Source organism: Myxocyprinus asiaticus, chromosome 19 (assembly GCF_019703515.2).
Source record: "Myxocyprinus asiaticus isolate MX2 ecotype Aquarium Trade chromosome 19, UBuf_Myxa_2, whole genome shotgun sequence".
NCBI lineage: Eukaryota > Metazoa > Chordata > Actinopteri > Cypriniformes > Catostomidae > Myxocyprinus > Myxocyprinus asiaticus.
In genome coordinates, this window is record NC_059362.1 from 41659326 (window position 1) to 41684608 (window position 25283).

The 25283-nt window shown below is 37.4% G+C and overlaps 1 protein-coding gene across 3 annotated transcripts in view; it reads right to left on the reverse strand.

Moving 5' to 3' along the window:
- Window positions 1-24834, reverse strand: part of mmut (methylmalonyl CoA mutase) — a 54746-nt gene extending 29912 nt beyond the window's left edge. The window contains exons 1-8 of one of the 3 annotated variants that reach the window (XM_051644757.1): window positions 24772-24834; window positions 22336-22788; window positions 21104-21471; window positions 16896-17053; window positions 14298-14469; window positions 13954-14202; window positions 10470-10581; window positions 4997-5112 (exon numbers count right to left, since the gene is read on the reverse strand). In XM_051644757.1, the coding sequence (XP_051500717.1) occupies window positions 4997-5112; window positions 10470-10581; window positions 13954-14202; window positions 14298-14469; window positions 16896-17053; window positions 21104-21471; window positions 22336-22741 (1581 nt within the window). In that variant the 5' untranslated portion in view covers window positions 22742-22788; window positions 24772-24834. Of the gene's footprint in view, window positions 1-4996; window positions 5113-10469; window positions 10582-13953; window positions 14203-14297; window positions 14470-16895; window positions 17054-21103; window positions 21472-22335; window positions 22789-23545; window positions 23651-23762; window positions 23784-24771 lie in introns of those variants that run through there. The other 2 variants (XM_051644756.1, XM_051644758.1) reach the window with 2 other exon arrangements.
- Window positions 24835-25283: the final 449 nt, after the last annotated feature.

Consider the following 25283-nt stretch of genomic DNA (forward strand, 5'->3'; position numbering starts at 1 on the left):
GCTTTCGGAGGAAGCTGGGCGCCATTTTTGTTTCTTTTTGCGTTGGCTCCGCCAAGCAGCTGGAGTTTTTTTTTTTGGATTAACACTTTTCCTTAAAGAAACTTTTGCATTGACGGAAGATCACTTTTACAATGAAGTTCCCAGCCAGATTGAGAATAGACACTATGGATGACCGCAAAATATCTACATACCCACACAAAGGATGTCTTTTATAAAGTTGGCGGACTGTGTAAGTCATGGGATATACTTTTATGTGGCCACCGAGTGAATTGACTCTTGACCATCCGAGGAACCGGGATGCGTGTTTCGTTTCCTTTTGTGCTGGTTCTGCCTAGCGGTTGGAGCTTGTTTTGTTAAACAACACTACTTCGGGACAGTTATGGATGAATCTGTCAGTTCCTTGTGCTATATGCCTCCTGCTGGCTGGAGTATGATTGTGGAGTATTTTCATGAGAAATTGGAATGATTACGTCATCTGCTGCACTCATCAGCTGGCTCACTGAAGATTCGTTTGTCTGACCGAGGAAACTGAACGGCTTTATATCGGCTGGAATTTGTTTTGTGAAGGAACACACCTTCGAGACAGTTCTGTGAATGAGTCTACATGTTGTCTGTGTTTATTCTGCCTATTGGCTGGGGTTTGTTTTACAAAATATTTGATGTTATGTAATTTGGCCTTACAAATTTGTGAGGCAAAATTGAGCAATCCGATGTCAAAGTTGTCACGGGGCTTTCGTAGGCGTACATGGACTCTTTGAGTTTATAGGGATTGACGCCGGTTGGTGCTGTCGTGCGCAGGGTTAATGCGCACGTTTTTCATTTTTCTGTTTGTTTTGTTCGGGGGGAAGTTTGGGGTTTTATTGTTGCATTAATGTTGAAATGTGGTCTTCATAATTTTGTTTTTGGCACACAATTTATTTTTTCTATTATATAAAAATGCCTAATGTTAATATGAGTGTACTATCTCTCTCCACATGGAATGTGAATGGGTTGGGGCACCCCATAAAAAGAAGGAAGGTTATTTCTTTTCTTAAACGTAAGAAATATGATACAGTGTTTCTTCAAAAAACTCATCTTTCCCCGCAAGAAGCTGAAAAATTTGGGAAGATATGGGGTGGACATGTTTTCTTTAGTGCGGACTCAAGTAAGAGCAAGGGAGTCATTATATTGGTAAATAAACATTTACAATTCAAATGTCTCAAACAGATTAAATATAAATTAGGGAGAGACATTATTGTTTTAGCAGAAATTCAGGGGCAAAGTCTGATTTTGGCTAATATTTACACACCTAACACTGATGATCAGGGCTTTTTTATAGATCTTGAAGGGATGTTGCAAACCGCTGGCACCCCTCATGATATAATATTGGGAGGAGACTTTAATCTTTTGATGGACTTAGTCCTTGATCATAGTGAAGCAAAAGTGTGTAAGCCCCCTAGAGCAGCACTGATGCTTCACAGGATGTGTAGAAATCTTGGTCTTACAGATATTTGGAGACATTTGAACCCATCTGGTAGGTATTATACATTTTTTTCATCAGTCCATAAAATTTATTCGAGAATAGATTTTTTTATTTTATTTCCAAATCCCTCATTTCACCTGTTGTTGATTGCTCAATTGGAAACATTTTAGTCTCGAATCATGCCCTGGTGAGTCATATAGTTTGCTCATAATGTGTCCCTTTTGCAAAATCCTGATTTCCAACAAATGTTAAAGACTGAAATCAATGTTTATATGGAGACCAACTGGTCCTCAGTATCCTCTGTGGGCATGGCTTGGGAGGCACTTAAGGTGGTTCTTAGGGGTCGGATCATACAGTATGCCTCATTCATCAAAAAATCCAAAGCACGAGAACTCGTGGAGTTGGAAGGGAATATTAAAAGTGCAGAGGCAGAGCTGAAGCGCCGTATGTCATCTGATGGTCTCAGAGAATTGACCCAATTGAAATATAGATATAATACTATTTTGTTGCAGAAAGTGGAGTTTTGGTTATTCAGGGCAAGACAGTCATACTTTGAGTCGGGGGACAAAGCAGGTAAGCTTTTGGCTAGATATATAAAGCAGAGAGAGTCTCTTTCTACCATTCCCTCAGTGAAATTTGCTGGTGGTGAAATGTTTACTTCAGCCATTGATATTAATAATGCCTTTAAAGAATTCTACCTTGATCTTTATAGTTCCACGTCTTCGTCTACTGATGAAGATATTAGAAACTTTGTGGAACCATTAGATCTTCCTAAACTGACGACTGAGCAAGAAAATTCTCTTGATTCTGAGATAACCTTGGAGGAGCTTGACGAGGTAATTAAGTCCCTACCTACTGGCAAGGCTCTGGAGCCAGATGGTTTTGCCACAGAATTTTTTAGATCCTATGCTACAGAACTGACCCCACTTTTGTTAGAAGTTTATACTGAATCATTAAAGAATGGAAAGCTTCCTCCAACCATGACACAAGCCCGAATCAGTCTGATTCTTAAAAAGGACAAAGATCCAAGCGATTGTAAAAGTTACCATCCAATCTCCCTGATCCAACTAGATGTAAAAATTTTGTCAAAAATTTTGGCTAACCAATTAAGTAACGTTATGACATCTCTTATACATATAGATCAGGTGGGGTTTATTCGGGGCCGCAGCTCTTCTGATAACATCAGGCGTCTCATCAATATAATGTGGTCTGTGGTGAATGATCAGTCTCCGGTCGCTGCCATCTCACTTGACGCAGAAAAGGCGTTTGATATGGTAGAATGGGATTATCTTTTTAAGATTTTGGAAATGTATGTGTTCGGGAGTACATTTATTGGTTGGATTAAGTTACTTTATAGACACCCTGTAGCACCAGTACAAACAAATGGATTAATTTCAGATTATTTTACTCTGAATAGGGGCACTCGGCAGGGTTGCCCTCTTTCCCCATTATTGTTCCGTCTTGCCCTGGAACCATTAGCAGCCACGATAAGAAAGGAGGACGATTTTCAAGGGGTGATTAAGGGAGGTGTGGCGCATAAACTTCTGCTTTACGCAGATTATATTTTATTATTCGTCTCCAACCCCACTAGATCTATGCCTTGCCTCCACAGAATTATTAATTCCTTTTCCAAGTTCTCAGGATACAAAGTCAATTGGTCTAAATCCGAAGCTTTGGCTTTGACAGCATACTGTCCAGTAACGGCCTTCCAGCCGGGCGCCTTCCAGTGGCCCAAAGAGGGCATTAAGTATTTGGGAATTTTATTCCCAGCAAATTTGTCTGATTTAGTCAGAGTTAATATTGATCCCTTAATAAAAAGTTTTTCGAATGATGTGGACAGGTGGCCTTCATTACACTTATCGATGATTGGGAAGGTTAATGTAATTAAAATGAATTGTATTCCAAAATACCTGTTACAATCTCTCTTATTTCAAGCAATTTGATAGCATAGTGAAGTCCTTCATTTGGAATGGTAAGCGTACCAGGTTAAATTTCAATAAGTTACACAGGCCGACTGACAAAGGTGGGTTAGGCCTACCCAAGATTTTGTTTTATTATTATGCATTCGGTCTCAGACATTTGGCTCATTGGTCACTTCCACCTGAGAGAGCCCCTCCCTGGTTTTGTATTGAAAATGAAGCTCTTGCCCCTATCTCGCCTTTGTAAAGCCTTTCAATCAAATTAATCGGAGAAGTTAAGTCACACCCGTTATTTTGCATTTACACTCGATATGGAAAAAAGTGTCCAGAGTGTTTAATTCGGATATTTATTTAAACGTAGCTTCAAGCATATGGCAGAACCCTAAACTATGCATTAATAAGTCCCCTTTCTGTTGGTCAGATTGGATTGTGAGGGGGGTTAATACACTCGATGCCATTCAGAAGATGGAGACACCACCCATGTTTTTTTGGGGGTGTCGTAAGATACAGGAGTTCTGGTTGAGGGTCCAGAATTTTATGGGCGACGTATTGGGTACTCGGATCTCCTTTTGCCCCAGGCTCTGTATTTTGGGTGACGGGGCGTTCATTGATGTAGGAGATAATACATGAAGAATTGGATCCTGGCCGGTGTTATGGTGGGCAGACAGGTTATCCTTAGAGGATGGAAGACAGCTGGAGCCCCCTCGTTTCGTGAGTGGTGCGAGGAGATGGGCAGGGTGGCAGCTTGGGAAGAGTTGTCATATAGAAGGCTAGGCAACATGGATATGTTCATCAGGAGGTGGGACAGCTGTTTGGCCTTTTTGGAGGGCTCTCAGGGAGGGGCAGTGGAGGGAGACATGTTGTTTTAAATGTGTATGTTGTAGCCTTTTTGTTTTTGAACATATACTTTTTTTAAATGTATTTCTAAATATTTCTTCTGTTTTATTGTCTGTTTGTGTGTCTTTGTCAATTGTATTTGACCACTGGGGTATCTGTTTGTGTTGGGTGGTGGGGTGGGGTGGTTTATGTTCGGGAGGAAGGGTTGTAATTAATATAATGTGATTCCAAATATTCTGTTATTTTTTTATTATTATTTATATATATATATATGTATATATATATATATATATATGTTAAATGGAATCAATAAAAACTTTAATAACAAAAAAATGCTGTTTAAAGTCGTTTTAGATGGAGTATATCATTTCAAACCACATGACATGTCCCATATACTTTTCTACAAAGCATATCACTGTTTTGCAAGGACCCATGTTGTAATGATGAATACAGAAAGTATCTCTGACTATGAAGTATAAAATTAATAAATTAAACACCATTTCAAATTGAGCACTCCAAGTGCATAAATGTGTTTGAATTGCATACTTCCTTTGAACAAGTTACCTGCATGATTGAAGTGCATAATGGTGCACATGTTAGCGCCAGTGTTCAATTGAATTAAAGCCCTTGATTGTGATTAGGTAACATTATATTCAGTGCTCTGATGGGCTTAAGAGACAGAGAAAGGTCATGACTATTTCAGATCGCATCAACATGGATGAAGGCACTCGACTGCAGGGAAAAATCCACTGTGACTCATCGCCACGGGGGAACTAACCTTCCTCAGTTTCTCAATCTGCTTGTTACGCACAGCTGTGTTGTCGATGGCCAGCACATCCACAGACTCTTCCTTCTCCAGGCGGTACTTGTTGACCCCTACAATGACCTCTGAACCTATATTGAGAGAGAGAGAGAGACGAGAGGGCATCAGAGGGTGGGAAAGTCCTCGACCTAAATAATGAAACAGATCAATATGAATATTAACTGACTGAACCAGACCAATACTAGGCTGCCTGGCGCTGGAATAAACCATCTCAGCTTTTCAGCTCTCTTTACATGACCCTTGGAGGTCCAGATCAGGGGGTAGAGCTTTAACTGGCCCCTTTTGCCTCATTAAGAGACAAGAAAACATATGGGTGATGTTTAGGAGTGGGTAAATCTGAAATCGATAATACCATATTGAGCCCATTCACAGTGACTTACAGCATTATGCTTACAGGTGCACCAGTAACTTCTGTCTTTGTGTAATCTTGGACTTAGTGGCTTGGATGCAGCATCATTTAAAATCAACAGTTTTCAGTTTCAGACGCCATTGTAGAAATGTAGTATTCACAGTCAACCATGATTACTTTAACCAATGAGTGAAAGTGTCAAATAACAGGACTGTTACTGAGATTAAGCGAGTAGTATTTGGCTGGTCATGTGATTCTAATATGGCAGCCCCTGTGTGCAGAACCTCTCCATGTAGAGTAAAACAACTTTTATAAGGTTACTAATATGACTGTCTTCACTTTAATGTGAGTGGTCATGATTTCCTACATATATTGCAAAATTACAATTCATGTCTTTAGGAGTTTAACTTTTTTAATGAGGAAAAAAAATACTGAGTGCACCTTTAAAGGTGGAATGTGGAATTTTTGCGCCACTAGAATCACCAAATGGTATTTAAAAAATAATGATCATTTTCAAACAGGTTTCCCAAAACACTCCCGCTTTCTGTAATTGGTCGTAAAACAAACAGCCCCTCCTCAAACTAATGAATTAATAAGCAGGCAGCGTATAATGTAAACACCTTAAATGGTGTTCTTTTATCAAGTAATTATAAACAAGCCTAGATTTTTGCCCGATACACGATTCGCCTTTGTGCGTAAACAGCATTATTAGCATTTTCTATTTGTTTTTCAATGTCTGACAATGTTTTAAAAGAAAAGTGCACCTAAAAAGGAAAATTCTCTCAATTTTTTCTCCTTCATGCCATCCCAGATGTGTACTTTCTTTCTTCAGCAGAACACAAAGATCTCAGCTCTTGTCCATACAATGCAAGTGAATGGTGACCAAAAATTTGAAGCTCCAAAAAGCACACAAAGGCAGCATAAAGGTAATACATATGACTCCAGTGGTTAAATCCATGTCTTCTGAAGCGATCCAATTGGTTTTTGGTGAGAACAGACCAGAATATAACTCCTTTATCACAACAAATCTTGACATCAGCTTTCCCCTTGGCGATCATTATTTCATGCTCGATTACACTGCCTAGCGCCATCTAGCAATCATTGCATGCTTCAAGCACTGGGAAGTGTAAACGAGCTTGAAATCATCATGCCTAGAGACTGCAATAGCAAGCTGTACAGTAAAAATTTTTTTTACATTTTAGTCTGTTCTCACCCAAAACCAATTAGTATTACTTTTGTGATGCGTTAGTGCTTCTTGGAGCTTCAAAGTTTTGGTCACAATTCACTTGCATTGTGTGGACCTACAGAGCGGAGATATTCTTTTAAAAATCTTAGTTTGGGCTCTGGAGAAGAAAGAATGTAATACACATCTGAGATGGCATGAGAGTGAGAAAATGATGAAAGAATTTTAATTTTGGATGAACTATTCCTTTAAAACAATGCCATATTGATAAAGCTGTTTACGTGCAAAGGCAGATCAGGGCGACGGGCGAAAATGTAGGCTTGTTTATAACTTCCTGATAAAAGAACACCATTTATGGTGATTACATTTTACGTTCTTTTATCTGGAAATTATAAACAAGCCTAGATTTTTAACTGTTATTGTGATTTGCCATTGCAATTTAACAAATTTTTCAGTATTTTGTCAGCTTATTCAATGAGTGCATGTCTGCTTATGGTGTAATGTTACATTATCTGGATTATTAATTTGCATGATAGTCCTTAAACTCATTCAAATAACAGTTTAGCAATCTCCGAAAATCTCTAAAAGCAAACTCTGACAAATCCAGTGACTAGTTCTTCCATGGTAGCACTCATCATATTAACCTTGTTACTTGTAAAATCGAATTTGTTTGCAGCGGATGTCTAAATACTTGTGCACTTTGACTCCCGAAAATTGCATAAAGCCAGAAAATCTGATTTGAGCATTCAATTACAGCCAGCTCTTGACATTTTGTGTGCAATATGCATCAGACAGTCTGTGAACAGTCCATAGGTGGTTCATGGTTACTGCACTGAGAAAATAAAAAATAATATACAATGAAAAAGTGAAGTGATTGACAGTCCACCCCAACTGTGATAAATGAGACCAGTCCAGTCATAATGTCACTCTTTCTTTCTCTTTCTTCCCAAATTCCATCAGGCATAGTCTCCCTCTCCATTGCTGATTTAAAGTTCAAAGCACCAGCACTCTAAACAGATAAACATGAGGGAACGCATGATCAAAGCCTGGAACATTTGGGGTTAGAGCACAACCACAGCAGGAGTGGATAGACTGAGGGTCACTGATAATGCGTTGGTGGCTTCAAATGTGTGCCATAAACCCAGTACAGGTGAGTGGAGGCTTGTTGTTCATGTCTGAAGATGAGGTTCCCTGCATCTTCTGGGTAACTGACATTTACTGATTGACATGGGTGAGTTTAAGCCTGGGAGGAACATCTTTAAGGTCACACAAATGTTGGAAAACTACTAACTGTGAGCTTTGAGAGGTTTCAGGGCTACAAACCCATTAAAAAAAAAATGTATTATATGGTACACCTTTTTAATTTCTTTTTCTCAATTCTTAAAAGAAAAGGTGTGATATTACATGAACAGATCAGCCACTAATGAAAATTCTGTCATCATTTACTAACCACTTTGTCATTCCAAAACCGTATGACTTTCTTTCTTCCATGAAACACAGAGAATTGTGATGCACAAAAATGTAATTTTTGGCTGAAATGGAAACTTGGTCGAAAACCAAAACTGAAAATGCTAATTTTAATTATTTTGTTATTTTTCTTTGTTTGGAATAACTACCAATTCTATTACTTTTATAATATAATTTTTATAAGTGATTACACTAACTTTAAATGGTGTGATTTTGCAATAACATAAACTGTAGGTTCCAAAAATCAAGAAAATACAACAAATATATAGAAACAACAACAAAACCTGTGTAGAAATGCATTTTGTTGTATTTTCAGCTGACAATTTTCCATGAATAAAATTAGGTTCTCTAGTAATTAAACTAAGTGGGGATTAGACCCCAAAATGACAAAAAAAAGCACCATAAAAATAGTTGATGCTGTACAAATTGTCCATCAAACTGCCATGATGCGTTTCAATGCACCATATTTAAAAGTACGCTAATGAGATATGAGCTATTGAAGATTTTCAATGAATAACCACTTAAATTTCAACTTGTTTTTGTTGGATCCTCAAGCAAACTTTCATATGGCTTCAGAGGACTTGAAAAACAGCACACATATGAACTAGCCTATAATAGTAATTCATTCAGTAATTGAGCTCCACTGGTCGCTCTGTATTCGCGTTGTAGATTTAAATGAACAGGCTCATAGGAGTCATTCGAACTGGAATCGCACTACACTGGTCACGGTGAATGTTTCATGCTGTAGATTCAAAAGAACTGGCTCGTAAGAGTCAACGTTTGGGAATCGAGCTACACTGGTCGCATTGTATTCACATTGTGGATTCAAATGAACCGGCTTACAGGAGTTATTCGTACAGGAATCGCACTACATTGGTCGCAATGAATGTTTTGTGCTGTAAATTCAAAAGAACCTGTTCATAAGATTAAGTTGTTCAGGAATATAGCTACACTGGCCACACTGCATTTGTGATGTAGATTAAAATGAGTCATTCATTTTAGGAAACACTTTAGAGTATTTTCCGTACAAGGTTGCATCCGCATCGGCAGAAGAGTGTATGTTTGAGAACTGTTAATGGAACCGAAAGTCATGACAATATATGGTTCAGGTATTTTTGTGAAAATGTAACCAGTTCTAAATAAAATATCTGTTCTTCACATGCCTTGCTTGACAGGTCTTGCAGGTTTTGCAATCTTCAGTATGAGCTCACAGCCTTGCCAACTTCAAGACAGGTAGTAAGGCTGCTCTTGACTTTAAAATAAACGGATGCCACATCAAAATATACAAACCTCTCCTAAGCTGATTTCTAACTGTTAGCTTGTCAGTACTTTGGAAACACTGACTTTGTCAACACAGTGCATTGATGTGTGATGTTTGGAGGGTATGTGGCCGACAGTCTGCTTTAGAAACTCCCATCAGCTGGACTGCTGTACTGAAGATACTGTGATAAAATATACAGAGGCTGTGTTCTGCTCGACTGGTTGATTAATGTCTTCACAGCGGGGTGAGTTGACATCTCTCTCAACACCCATTTGCCTGTGAACGGCTCCTTATGCTTTCACGACTGACACTGCTCCTGTTGCCTGACAGATAAGATACTCCAGACACTCCTCGCTGGACTACCTATGCTCGGATTCTATCATCAGGTGCATCAATCACCTTCTGTCATTGTTACGATGTCATCGCTGATCAGCAATGATGCATTTTTACCAGGGAGCATGACCTTCTTGAATTTATTTGAATCTATAAATTTACATGTGCTTTTAAAGGGATAGTTCTCCAAATACTGAAAAGAGCGCGCAGCCCTTTTCCATTCAATGACAGTTCAGTGACCAAAAAAGCACCATAGAAGTAGTTCATACATCTCATGTGTATTATACTTATATAATATTTACAGCATTTACCTACAGAATTAAAAAATGATGCATCACGTTCAGTTACTACACACATCAAAGATGCCAATGCAATATTTCTTTAATCTGAGTGCAGACGTGAGCTTCAAAAGAGGTGCAGATTATCAGTGAATAACAGGGAATTTTTTTTTACACTTTACACTTTTATGATTCTTCTGTGGTGCATTCTGTCCTTCGAGTCATTGCATGTAAAAGATCTATATAAAATTCTGTTTTTTTTGTAAGTTCAACAGGGGGAAAAAAGGCATACAAGTTTAGAAATGACCTGAGGGCGAGTAAATAACGACAAGATCTTCATTTTCGGGTGAATGTTTCATTTAAGAAGCATGATTAGCCGAGACCAGCTTCCATGCACAGACAGGTTCTTTAAAACAGTACTTCACAGTTTTAATGGACATTAGTCACAAATCCTGAGATATGAATCCAGTCCTTTTATTTGGGTATAATCACGCATAGCCACACGTGGAAGATTGGTAGTGTGTGTGTGTACAGCTAATGGTGTTTTGGTTGAGTACCTGAATCAATGCGCGCTTGTCTGCGGGCTGCACATTCCTCAATGCGCAGTTTGGGGATTCCCTCGGCCACGGCGCGAGCCATTCCTCCCATCTCTTCAATCTCAGTGATGAACTGAATAAGAACAAATAAAACACAAATCATGTGAACACGCATACATACACAAACATTACACATCTGAACATAGCAAAACACATTTATAGTGCCATTCAATATAATGAAAACCTTTAAAACACTCCAAAACAAATCTGCACATTACACCACAGCTACAAATCATGAGTACTCCAGATATACAATACACTGTATATCATATCTGATCATATTCATAATGGCCAATATTAGCATTTTTTATCATATTGGTTTGACTAAGCTAATATTGGAAGCATATAATTTCAGGGGTTTTCTAAAAAAATTCAGCTTTAAGAAATACTAGTGATGCATCAATTCTAATGTACATTAGTGTTTTGAATGCATGAAGCATGTAGAATTATTGATCGGAGCTTTAGTCCACCTACAAACCAATACTTTTTAGATTGAAAAATATTGATTTTCCGATCCATCGCAATCTTCATTTGAACAATCTTGATATCGATTCTTAAATCCCATAATCAATCTATTACTATATGCACAAATCTCAACAATGAGATTCTATGCAACTATCTGTGATTAGCCACTAGCTGGTAAATGTTCAGATTTTACTCACATGTTATTTAGTATATTGACTAAGAAGTTCAGCATTCTATTTAATCACAAATAGCACGGATGAGGTAAAAAAGCCACTCGAGTCCTCTCTCGTTAATAATCCTTTCATGCGCTCATTTACAGATGTTCTTTACAGAACTTCCAGTTTTCTTAAAGAGACGGTGCCAATATTTAGCATGTGTTCTACAAATCAATATCAATACTGTAGTATAAATTATGCATTAACCCTTTAAGCTCTGAATGTGTTTTTAAAGATTTCCTGTTTCAACAGGATACCTAAAATGAAAGGATTATGAAAAAAAGGAGGGTCAAGTGTTTGGTATCATTTTAAAGAAAACGTTTCCATTTTTTTAATAAAATAGATTATGATACATTCTGAGACTCTCAGTCTAAGAAACTGCTGAAAAATCACAAAAAAGATTTATATCTCTGTGGTCATATGTAACATTGTGCTTTGTGTGGATATATCTAATGATCTATGCATCCGATTACCTTGTGCGTGGGCTCGTTTGAAAGCCTTAATAACCTCCTCTAAGTAATGGTATGTGATAGTTTATGTTCCGTTCATTGTTAGTGAAGTTACAAGTGAAAACGCGGCATATAAGCAACACCAACATAATTATATATATAATTATATTATAGACATATCAGGGTTCCCACTATATTCAAGGCACAATTTTCCAAGACATTTCCAGGACATTGTTTGTGCCCAACGAATGTAATATTTAAGCAAAAAGAAATGCTTCCATTTAAATCTAGCTTTTATTTTGCCATTTCTATGTGTTTTTGATGGTAGTTTCTCACCTCCAGCTAAGCAGTTTGCTCCATGGCCCTGTGCGATTATTAATCCCTGTAAAGCTGTGATTTAATTAAATAAATACATAGTCTGTATTTATATAGTCTGCACTTCATAGTGCTCTGCTCTTTGTCATCTCACACTAAAAAGTCAAGAGCGCGTGATGATCATGATGAGTAAACTGTGTGTTCAGTGTATGAGCGGCTGGCTTCTCACTTTCATTTTGAAGCACGCATCACTTGCAGATTATATATTTAGTCAATTAAATCTTTGAGTCTTTTGCATATTATCACACTAGGACATACTGCAATTTTAATTGATTAATTGTACATTCAAACTTACATTTTTGTTGAAATATGTAATATTCCATTATTGCTAATGTCATTTTTATGTCTAGATTCCGCTATCATGTGGTAACCACGGTAAAAGCTGACTCCAATTGTTGAATTACTGAAAATTAATTCACATCCGAGGTGTTAAGGCCAAATCACTTTTTTTTTTAAATCAGTCGTCCGACCATCATCGTTGTCCAAAGTTTATAACTCTAAAAGTAAATATGTTTTTTGGTTAACACAACAGCAAAGTTGTGAAAATTTTGTTTTGTATTATATCAGTCCTTAAAATATTTAATTGTAGCAAAGCAGAGATGACAACAGATGAGCAGAGAATGTATGTGACAGGGATTTGATCATGACAGTCAACCACTGATGTTGTTTCACAATGCACAGCCACCGGCAGTGACAAAACAATTTAAGTATTTTTCTCATTTTCCATGAAAAAAATGCATTGCAAAATTCCAGGTTTTCCAGGACGCGTGGGAGCCCTGCAATATACTTAGATATTACTCGCTAGTTTAGTCTCTGACTAAAACAAATAGACTGGTTGTATTCTACTCTTTGAGAGCTTTCCAACAACATATGACACATGGCTATTTGATCAGTCTGATGTTTTTATTGATTGCAATTTATACAGCGCAATTTTTTTTTATATATAAATTATCAAAACGGAACTCTTCTGATTTGTCTGCAAATTTCAAAGCACTTGTTTAGTTTCGGTCATAACGCCTGCATACATTTGAAAGTAGAGCTTCTAAGCTTTCAAGCTTTTTGTGTTGGTCAAGACTGTAGTTATTAACATTTTGGCGATTATTATTTTTATCGCGGTCATCCAAGCTTAAAGGGTTAAACAATAAACATGTAACAAAATATAATATATGCAATATAAAATCATATTTATTGACGGAATACCTGGATTTGTAAAATTTTAAAAAGCTTAAATGTGACCAAAATGATGAAAAACAAAAAATATACAATTTGTAAAATTAATATTTTTGTAATGTACCTAGTTAGAAGGTCCCCTGTATAATTAACAGCATTAGATGGAAGACAATTTCTTTCATATGTTAGCAAAATGGACATTATAACTTTAAAACACCCATATGAATCGATATCGAAATAGAATTGAAAGCTTGTGAATCAGAATTGAATCGGGAAATCTGTATCAACACCCAGCCCTATTTGAAAATGCATCAGTTTTGCTATGTTCACGCCTCTCATCCACACTGGAATTACATTTTCCTGCTCTCTATAACTGCATACTTTTGAAAACAATGTTTTTAAAAGGAAAACAAACTAATGTGGATATTGTCCATTACATTGGTGAATTGATCATTAAAATTATTATTGGCCATTGGTATTTGCAAAATTTCTGTAATTGTGCATTCATACTTCAGAATCCATTTTTGTCATCTCTATTTTTAGCATGTGCTTTTAAGACGTGTGTCAAGTTTATAATTATTCATGTAAATATATTATGTGATGTCAAACGGATTTGCTATTAATCAGACATGAGGGGGAAAAAATCCATTAACACTTTTTTTACAGAATATATTTATCACCACTGAATATGGGGCTAAAAATGGATTGTGCACCATAATTGAAGCAACCTGTAAATATCTGATAAAAATCAGTGTTCTCTCCACTCCAAACCTTAAGTGCAGAGTTATGCACGTTGTTGGTGAGGGCCTCCATCATGTAGGATCCGCCCCAAGGGTCCGCCACTTTTGGGATGCCCGACTCCTCCTGGATAATGATCTGTGTATTGCGGGCGATGCGAGCGCTTTTAACTGTGGGCAGACCCAGAGCTTCATCAAAAGAGTTAGTGTGCAGCGACTGTGTGCCCCCGAATACTGCAGCCATTGCCTCGATCACAGTCCGGATAACATTGTTGTAAGGGTCCTGAAGAATACATTCACTCAGAATCAACTTAATTCACCTCATGAATGTCTGTGCAATGGATTTTATGTATAATGGATTGCTTGAAGTCACAGTACCTGCTCAGTCAGTGACCATCCAGACGTCTGACAGTGAGTTCTCAGCAGCAGGGATTTAGAGTTCTTGGGTTGGAACTTCTCTTTGAGAAGTGTAGCCCACAGTCTGCGTGCTGCCCTCAGCTTGGCTATTTCCATGTAGAAGTTCATGCCGATTCCCCAGAAGAAAGACAATCTAAGGAGAGACCATGTGCAAAAGTCACAGCCCATCTTTTAAGTTGGAATGTGTAATTTTTTCGATCAGGGCTCCAGACTGTGACTAAATGTTTGCATTTTGCTTTTTCAATCAACATGTCACAACTCTTTAAAATATTTACCATGAATTTACTATAGTAACACTAACTGTATCAACAATGTTATATGGGCAGAAATGTGGTATATTCATACTAAATATCACATTAATATAGATCTATATATAGGAAAGTGAGGGAATATAATTTTTCTATGGCAGTTTTAATTGTTCATATTTTGTATTTATTTCTAAATGTGTTTAGGCTACTGTTTTTGTTATGAAAAATGCCATAGTTTGTTTTATGGAACCATAGTTACTGACTGTACATCTAACCATGGCAGTGAGGAGCCATGCATGGTTTTACTTATATCTCCATGGTTATATTACCATGGTCTTATTGCAAATGCCACATCTAAAACTACGGATAACATGGAAGAACTATATGGGGAATTTTCTAAAGGCAAAGTAGAATCAAGGGATTTAAATCATGCACCTTTGTGAATTATGGAGCAAGCTGTCAGATTTCCTCTAAAATCTGTTCTAATGCTCTCTGATTGTAAGAAAAAATGACTGGCTTTGTCTGTCTTCCAGTGTCTCCAATTAATTACCTAGACTGTGGAGGCCTGCCACAGTCTAATTTGTCCTGCCACAGTTTCATAATGAACCAAAAATATTTTTACACTTCTCATAATAACATAAAAGATCTGCGTTTTGCGCCGTTGCTTCGGCAAAGCATCTCTCACTCCCAGTCAGTCAGTCTCAAAGTGCACCAGATTGATGCATTTAACTTTAAAATTTTCCTCCCTAGAGTGCCGAGGTCCACCCACCACAGTCTCACAAAATCCTGTGGGATGACTGTGTTTTAATCAGCAAGAGCCTGATGAAAGGAAACTGTTAAGGAGTCCTAACTCATTTCCACTGTCAGAATATTTTAATTTAGCCCAATATAAATTAGGTGTTAAAGGAATTGTTCACCCCAAAATGATTATTTTCTCATCATTTACTCACCTTCATGCCATCCCAGATGACTGACTGATTTTCTTCTGCTGAACACAAACGAAGATTTTTAGAAGAATTTCTCATCTCTGTAGGTCCATACAATACAAGTGAATGGTGACCAAAACTTTGACACATAAAGGCAGCATAAAAGCAATCCATACAACTCCAGTGGTTTAATCCATGCTTTCTGAAGCGATCTAATCGATTTTGGGTGAGAACAGACCAAAACATAACTCCCTTTTCACTATATATCTTGACATCAGCAGTCTCATTGGCGATCATGATTTCAAGCTCGATTACACTTCCTAGCCCCATCTAGCACTCTGTGCACGCATCAAGCACTATGAAGTGTAACTGAGCTTGAAATCATGTTCGTGGATAGAGACTGGAATGGCAAGATGTATAGTGCAAAAGGAGTTACATTTTGTTCTGTTCTCACTCAAGATTTATTAGATTGCTTCAGAAAACATGGATTAAATCACTGGAGTCTTATAAATTACTTTTTTGCTGCCTTTATTTGCTTTTTGGAGCTTTAAAATTTGGTCAACATTCATTTGACCTAAAGAAGTGAGATGCTGTTCTAAAAAATCATTGTTTGTGTTTAGCAGGAAAAAGAAAGTCATACACATCTTGGATAGCATGGGGGTGAGTAAAAATGGAAAGAATTAAAATTTTTGGGTGAACTATCCCTTTAACGTTTTACAGAATTCTGTTGTTAATATCAGTACATTTACATCAGCATCCCAACTTAAAATCAATGCTTTAATGTTGCGTAGGCATTTCAAAGGGACAAAACATGCAAAATTACTGGTATTTTTACTTATTTGTGCAATACAATAATAATAATTTCTCTATTATTATCAATCTTTGTGGTCACACTTTATATTAGGTGGCCTTAACTACTATGTTCTAACATTAAATACATACAAGACTATGTATTTACTGTGTAACAACATGTTGTTCTGCAAAATTCCCACATTTGCTGCTACTGAGATTGAGGTACGGGAAGGTTTAGGGGTAATGGTGGGTTAGAGTTAGGATTAGGGGTTGGAGTTATGTTTTGGGGTAAGGATTGGGTTAGTAGTAAATTTAACAGTGTAACTACAAATTTAATTAAATGTAAGTACTTTAAATGTAATTACAATGCAACAATATGTATGTACATAATAAGTACATTGTATCAAATGGTTAAGTACATAGTAGTTAAGGCCACCTAATATAAAGTGTGTCCATCTTTGTTAGGGCAATTAATGATAACAGATTTTTCCTTTTTGGATAAACTATACTTTTTAAACAATTTTCTCTGATTTTGATTGGTAAGTTAGTGAATAGTTAATGAGTAACTAAACACTTTCTATTTCAGAGCTAACCTGGGCGCAAACTCATCGATAGTCAGTCCAGCCTTTACACCTGTCCTGCAGTACTCCAGTCCATTGGCAATTGTGTAGGCCAACTCCAGGATGGCATCAGCACCAGCTTCTTGTAAGTGGTATCCACTGATGGAAATAGAATTAAACTTGGGCATATTCTGTAGGATGAAAATTAAACATACAGTTGTGCTCAAAAGTTTGCATACCCTTGGAGAATTGGTAATATATGTACCATTTTTAAAGAAAACATGAGTGAGCACGCAAAACACATTTCTTTCATTTCTTATGGGATTCATATTCAACTGTGGGTTATAACAGAATGGCACAATCATAAAACAAAACATGGCAACAAAGAAAAAATTAAATGACCCCTGTTCAAAAGTCTGCATACCCTTAGTTCTTAATACTGAGTATTTCCCCCTTTAGCATCAATGACAGCGTGCAGTCTATGAGGCCCCAAATTCTTGCAGGTGATATAGTTGCTCATTCGTCTTGGCAAAATGCCTCCAGGTCATGAAAAGTCTTTGGTCGTCTTGCATGAACCACACGTTTGAGATCTCCCCGGAGTGGCTCGATGATATTAAGGTCAGGAGACTGTGATGGCCACTCCAGAACCTTCACCTTTTTCTGCTGTAACCACTGGAGAGTCAACTTGTCCTTGTGCTTAGGGTCATTGCCGTGCTGGAAAGTCCAAGAGCGTCCCATGCGCAGCTCTCGTGCAGAAGAATGCAAATTGTCTGTATTTTTGTATTTGTATTTTGTATTTTTGAAAATTGTATTTTCTGATAACATGCTGCATTCATCTTGCCATACATTTTCACAAGATTCTCTGTGCCTTTAGAGCTCACACACCCCCAAAACATCAGTGAGCCACCACCATGTTTCACAGTGGGGTTGGTATTCTTTTCACTTTTTGACCCCTCTCCAAACATACTGCTTTTGGTTGTGACCATAAAGCTCTATTTTGGTCTCGTCACTCCAAATTACAGTGTGCCAGAAGCTGTGAGGCGTGTCAAGGTGTTATTGGGCATATTGTAGCCGGGCTTTTTTGTGGCATTGGTGCAGTAAAGGCTTCTTTCTGGCAACTCGACCATGCAGCTCATTTTTGTTTAAGTATCGTCGTATTGTGCTCCTTGAAACAACCACACCATCTTTTTCCAGAGCAGCCTGTATTTCTCCTGAGGTTACCTGTGAGTTTTTCTTTGTATCCCGAACAATTCTTCTGGCAGTTGTGGCTGAAATCTTTCTTGGTCTACCTGACCTTGGCTTGGTATCAAGAGATCCCCGAATTTCCCACTTCTTAATAAGTGATTGAACAGTACTGACTGGCATTTTCAAGCCTTTGGATATATTTTTATATCCTTTTCCATCTTTATAAAGTTCCATTACCTTGTTACGCAGGTCTTTTGACAGTTCTTTTCTGCTCCCCATGCCTCAGTATCTAGCCTGCTCAGTGCATCCACGTGAGAGCTAACAAACTCATTGACTATTTATACACAGACACTAATTTAAAAAGCCACAGGTGTGGGAAATTAACCTTTAATTGCCATTTAAACCGGTGTGTGTCACCTTGTGTGTCTGTAACAAGGTCAAACATTCAAGGGTATGTAAACTTTTGATCAGGGCCATTTGGGTGATTTCTGTTATCATTATGATTTAAAAAGGAGCCAAACAACTATGTGATAATAAATGGCTTCATATGATCACTATCCTTAAATAAAAGACAGTTTTTTTTTTTGTTTTTTTTTGCATGATCAGTCATTTTCAAAATCAATGCCAAAATTTCACAATTTCCGCCAGGGTATGCAAACTTTTGAGCACAACTGTGTGTTACAAGCTGTAGAGAAGAGATAGAGTGATGTTATTTAAAGCTTGACTCATTATTGATTCAAGAGAAGTCATATGAGGTCAAAACCACAAGGGTGTGATTAGGATTAACACTAAACATCTAAGTGTGTTTGGTCATATATTGAACATTGTTTTAGAAAAAAGATCAAAATGAAGTAGATGTGAATTTCCTGAATGAAATATCAGTGCTTGCAAGGCCACAACAGAATCCTTTTAAATTTTTAGGTAAGCTAATAGTTAGAAACCAAGACATGGACATGGGGTGGACAGAGAAATTCATAGTGATGGACTCTTTTCTCATTTCTGGGTTTGAAAACTATAGCGGGGTAAACTTCTATAGCAGTGAATGAGAGACCACCGTAAATATTTTTGCGTTCCCATTTGCTCCAACAGTGAAAGAAAAATAGGAGAAAGAAAAAATAGAGTGATGGATTACAACAATCAGAAGAGAGCAAGATGCCAGATTTACATTCTCTCCTTAAAGGTGCACTCAGTAATTCTAATCCAATACACTTTTTGTCAAATTCTGCAAATATCTCCTCCTAGTCTGCTAGCTATCCATTCTGTGGGTGGGCTGAAAAAAATATATTATTTGTACACAGCCCTGGCTCAAATGGGACAAAAACAACACAACACTACTCCAACCAATCAGCAACAGGTGGTGGTTCTTGCGCGTGCACAGGATGGGGGGTGGGGGCAGAGCGAGAGGGAAATTCATTAGAAGAGCGACTGCAAATCTGGCTGATGCAAACTTCCTAAACTCCATGTAGGACAAATGGCTGAGAAACAGACCAAGAAAAAAATGTCAGACGAATATAAACTAAAAAAGAAGGATTATGCGAACTCGAGGGCTAGGAGACGCGTCAACATCTGTGAGGCTTTTCAACGGTGGAGAGACCTCCGAGAGGTAAAAGGAATGAATTTGCGTGCATGAATTTGGGGGGCGGAGCTTCCAAAGGAGCACTGAAGGGAGGGGTGTGTCGACTAGTTTATTTTTGTTTTTCAGTAATGTCAGGATAATATAACACAAATAGTGTTGAAAATGTACATTAAATAATTAAAATATATGATTATATATAAAAAGTCTAGATTGTGCTAGAAAGTGCTAGATTTACCCTGCTAAATTAAAGTGGAAACACGTCATCACAGTCTGTGAAACAGGTCCATTTGCATTACAGATTGATAAAATTATGTAAAAAAAAATTAAAAACAATTAAAAAAAGACTAATAACAATATGAAAACAGACAAATTACAAATCAGCATTCAAATATTACAATAACAACTTCACTATCCATTAGATTTTGAATGCCGAAGATTCCACCAATGTAAGTTCATGGAAAACTTTCAAACTAAAAGGAATATTACGTGATTAATATAAGTTAAGCTCAATCAACAGCATTTGTGGCATAATACTGATTTCCACAAAAATGTATTTGGACTTTCCCCTATTTTACTTTTTCTTTTTTTAAAGCAAAAATCTGGGTTACAGTGAGTCTCTTACAATGTGTAATGGGAGTCAATGGGGGTCAATCCGTAAACATTAAATACTCACTGTTTCAAAAGTACATGTTATGTCATCAAACCCTAAAACGACTGTAAAAATTATGATTTAAAAACTTTACAGCTCAAATAATACGAGTTTAAACAGAAGAATTAAGTACTTTTATAAAATTATAAGCTTCACATTTATGACTTTAATCCCTCCACAAATTGGCCCCATTCACTTCCATTGTAAGTGCCTCTCTGTAACTGTGATTTTTGCTTTTTTTAGACAAAAGGATGGACGAGTCGAAATAATTTTTTGTTGTAATCAACATTATGCCACAAATGCTGCCGACTGAGCTTAACTTGTATTGAACCCAGAATATTCCTTTAATCTTTAAGGACAAAAATACTTAGCATACCTAAAGCAGCAATTATCTACAAACTAATTTTATGAAATTATCTGAATGCAGTCATTATGGTTGGAACTGAATTAAATCTGATGTGCATAATTTTTCAATATTAAAATTCTCTCGTTTTCCAGCTTAATATGCAGAGTTAACTGCAAGTAAGCCATTTTTTATTTCAACAACTAAAAGTGCAACACTACAGCAATGCTGTTTGTTTTAGCGGTCCACCCAACCCAACACAGCAGCACTGGCTCGGTGTGAGTTTGGAGTGCGCTCATCCGAGTTTTCTCGAATCTGTTTGAAAACAGTGATTCTTTTTGCAATTCCATTGGGTTACGCTAATGTCGCCGAAATTACACACTTTGGCTTTAATTGCACAGAAGTGTGTTGAAATAGAATGACGTAAATATGGAGAGTCGACTGTAAAAATGGGAAACTTTTTTTTTTTTTTTTTACACAAACCATACCTTTGAGGTGTACGCAAAGATGTCAGCGATGACATGCATTGACGGCTCTGGAGGGAAGATGTACGTGTTTCGCACCATGAACTCTTTTAGGATGTCGTTCTGAATGGTTCCGGTCAGTTTCTCCTTGGGCACGCCCTGCTCCTCTCCGGTCACGATGAACATGGCTAGAATGGGAATGACGGCTCCGTTCATCGTCATGGATACAGACATCTTCTCCAGTGGAATGCCATCAAAGAGCAGTTTGGTGTCTTCCACTGTGTCGATAGCCACACCTGCCATCCCTACATCTCCATGCACTCTGGGATTGTCTGAGTCGTAACCTCTGTGTGTTGGAAGGTCAAAGGCCACAGAAAGGCCTTGCTGGCCAGCTATTAAGACAAAGAATTTAAGTAAATGAGGACAAGAGTCATAAACAATTCTATAGGGATGCCACTTACATTTCACAACTAAATCTGGATAATATCTAACCTCAAAACTCTGAATCATGTACAGAAAATAGTGTTGCAAATGACTTAAAGTCAACATGAAACAGCATTCACAACCCTTTTCACTTCCATAATGTGACGCATTTCAAAATGAAACAGAAAAGACTAAATGTATTTGTGGATCATGAAAATCATGGGCGTTTTACAACAGAATTGAGTGGTGAGTTAGCGGTTCATTGTGTAAAGGATTAACATTTTAAAATCTATCAATACATGCTATTATTGCCATAACCTTTATCACACTAACGTGGTAACACTTTATAATAAGGTTGTATTCGTTATTATTAGTTAACTACATTAGCTAACATGAACTAACAATGAATACTACTTTCACAGCACTTATTAATCTTGATTTATAACGTAACGTTTACCAATACATTTTTTTTTAAATACACATTAGTTATTGCATTATGAACTGACATGAGCAATTAACAATTGTTTTTATATAAATTCAAATTAACCAAGATTAACAAATGCTTTAAAAAATATTGTTCATTGTAAATTCATGGATTTACTAATGTTAACAAATACAATATTATTATAAAGGCAAGATTTTAGAATGACTGCATTACCTACAACAGTAGCTTAAAACAATTTCGAAATAGCTTCTAGATGATATCAGCCTTCGTTTCAGAGTTGAAGCAAATAATTTTGCAATATTCAGGAACATTCTTTTACAAAATTTGCCAACATGAGTGAAATGTTTTCAGATTCACTATGTAAAATGTTAATGTTGTGATTTAGTACCTTTAATGTTATCCCTATAAAACTTATTGCTCTCCTCTACAGTGCTGAATCCTGCATACTGTCTGATGGTCCAGGGTCTGTAAGTGTACATGGTGGGGTACGGCCCCCGGGTGAAGGGGTACACTCCCGGCAGTTCATCTTTGACTGCAGCAGTATCTGTCTGTGTGTACACGGGTTTGATTGAGATGCCCTCTGGGGTCCTCCAGATCAGATCCTCTGGATTTTTCCCTTTCAGCTGTTTCCTGGCCAGGTTGGCCCAGCCCTCATGGATCTTCACTTTATCCTGGTGTGGGGCGGCGGTACGGTACTGTCTTGGGTGGCACTGGGGGTCAAGGGTCATGGATACAGACGCTCCAAGTAGTCGTCTGGCCGTCAATGACGCACATGCCTTCCGTGCAGTCAACATGTTGTGTCCACTGCGTAGGTGACCGCAGGGTTAGTTATTCATGAGAGCTAAAATATAGAAATCAACAAGATTATGATGTTGATCTTGTACATGCTGTGCCTTTACTTTAGTATAAAAGGCAATAGAAAAAAATTCAGTATACACACAGCTGAAGTCAGAAGTTTACATACACTTATGTTGAAGTCATTAAAACTCATTTTTAACCACACCACAGATTTAATATTAGCAAACTATAGTTTGGCAAGTTGTTTAAGACATCTACTTTGTGCATGACACAAGTAATTATTCCAACAATTGTTTACAGACAGATTGTTTCACTTTTAATTACTGCCCGACCGATATATCGACCGATATTAGCCTTTCACCAATATATCGGTATCGGCGTATATTTTACCGATATGCAGAAACTTTTTTTCAGAACACATAATGCAGAAACAATACTTTAGAATTGGTGTCATAGCGTAGTTTGTCCAGCAGAGCGCGCTCTGACTCCATTGTTTACAGAGCTGACTCCGAGCTGACGGTGGCTCTGCAGACAGGGCGGAGTTAAGCGGTGTGGATTTGAGCGATCTTTTCGCATTAAATTGCTAACTAGTTTGTGAAATACATAGTGGAAAGTTAATAAAAAATTACATAGTCATATCGGTGCAAAATCGGTGCACAATCCACATAGAAAACGTCTGTTTTCATTCCAGCTCAAAAATTAGCTATATCGGTCACCATATCTGTAATCGGTGAATTTTCCCTCTTTAGACAATTAGCAAATTAGCTTCTGATAGGAGGTGTACTGAATTGGAGGTGTACCTGTGGATGTATTTTAAGGCCAACCTTCAAACTCAGTGTCTCTTTGCTTGATATCATGGGAAAATCAAACGAATTCAGCCAAGACCATTAAATTGTTGACCTCCATTAGTCTGGTTCATCCTTGGAAGCAATTTCCAAATACATGAAGGTACCACGTCTATCTGTATAAACATTAGTACACAAGTATAAACACCATGGGACCACACAGCCATCATACCGCTCAGGAAGGAGACGCATTATGTCTCCTAGAGATGAATGTAGTTTGATGCGAAAAGTGCAAATCAATCCCAGAACAACAAAGGACCTTGTGAAGATGCTGGAGGAAACAAGTAGACAAGTATCTATATCCACAGTAAAACGAGTCCTATATCAACATAACCTGAAAGGCTGCTCAGCAAGGAAGAAGCCACTGCTCCAAAAACGCCACAAAAAAGCCAGACTACAGTATGGAGTGGTGGTGGCGTAGTGGGCTAAAGCACATAACTGGTAATCAGAAGGTTGCTGGTTAAATTCCCACAGCCATCACCATTGTGTCCTTGAGCAAGACACTTAAATCCAGGTTGCTCCAGGGGGATTGTCCCTGTAATAAGTGTACTGTAAGTCGCTTTGGATAAAAGCGTCTGCCAAATGCATAAATGTAAATGTAAAATACATCCACTAAAAAAAATCAACAAAAAAAAATCACCTTGACACCAGTTAAAATTAATAACAAAAATGTACAGGACAGTGAAATTAGTTCTGAGAAAAGGTCAAGCATCATTTGTTTGCAGAATGCAGATGCCACTTTGTTTTTTATTGTGCTACCTACATTATTACATTTAAGTGTCCAAATACTTTTGGGGGCAGCAATCCCTGCCTTTAATGTTGGACTGTTATGAAAAAAAAGCCCCATGAAGACATGTGACTTGATTAGTTAACAAAGCTTTTGACCGTTTACATGACATACTATCTCATTTCGACAAAACCATTTATACAAGCAGCAACAACAACAAAAATGACATTTATAAGATTTATATTTTCTGATTACTCAGTAATCAGGTACTTTCAGTTTTATCAATTAAGTTTGCAAACTTACAGGCCAGTTTATAAACCTAAAAGCCTTTGCATATAAGCAATCCTAAAAACATCAAAGACACTGAACGGCAAAATAAGACTTTTATAAGAGCGACTATATCAAAATGCTTTAAAACACAACCTTTACAAACAAAATAATACAATTTTCTGACCTTGCGCACGTCAGTTATTTCCAGACACCGATGACACACGCTGACAGGCGTGCTGCGCTACAGCCAATCACATTTAACAACAAACCAAAAGCAGCCAATGAGCATGAAGCTACCCGCAACTCTGACCCGGATGTGGAGTATTTAAAAGCACGGGTGATCGTGAAGTTTTGAATCAAACGTTCCGTTTCATATTTTGGACTGTTGATGTTCAGGCATGTTTTTCAACTTATGTGGCTAAGACACACCAAATTAAGGAAAACTTTACATATACTTGCCATAAATGCCAAATGACATGTTAGATCTAGTTAGTAAGATACTACATCGATTTGTTATTTTGACGATACCAAAGTCACTGAATTTCCAGCAGGTGGCGACCTATCCCACGTTTGTTTTTTTTATGGTTCATTAAATTAAATAATTGATATTATAAATTGATGTTATCAATCATAAATTAAATTGAAAGAATATGCACCTTCCTTTGGAACTTAGCCATACAGTCTGGTTTAATGTAC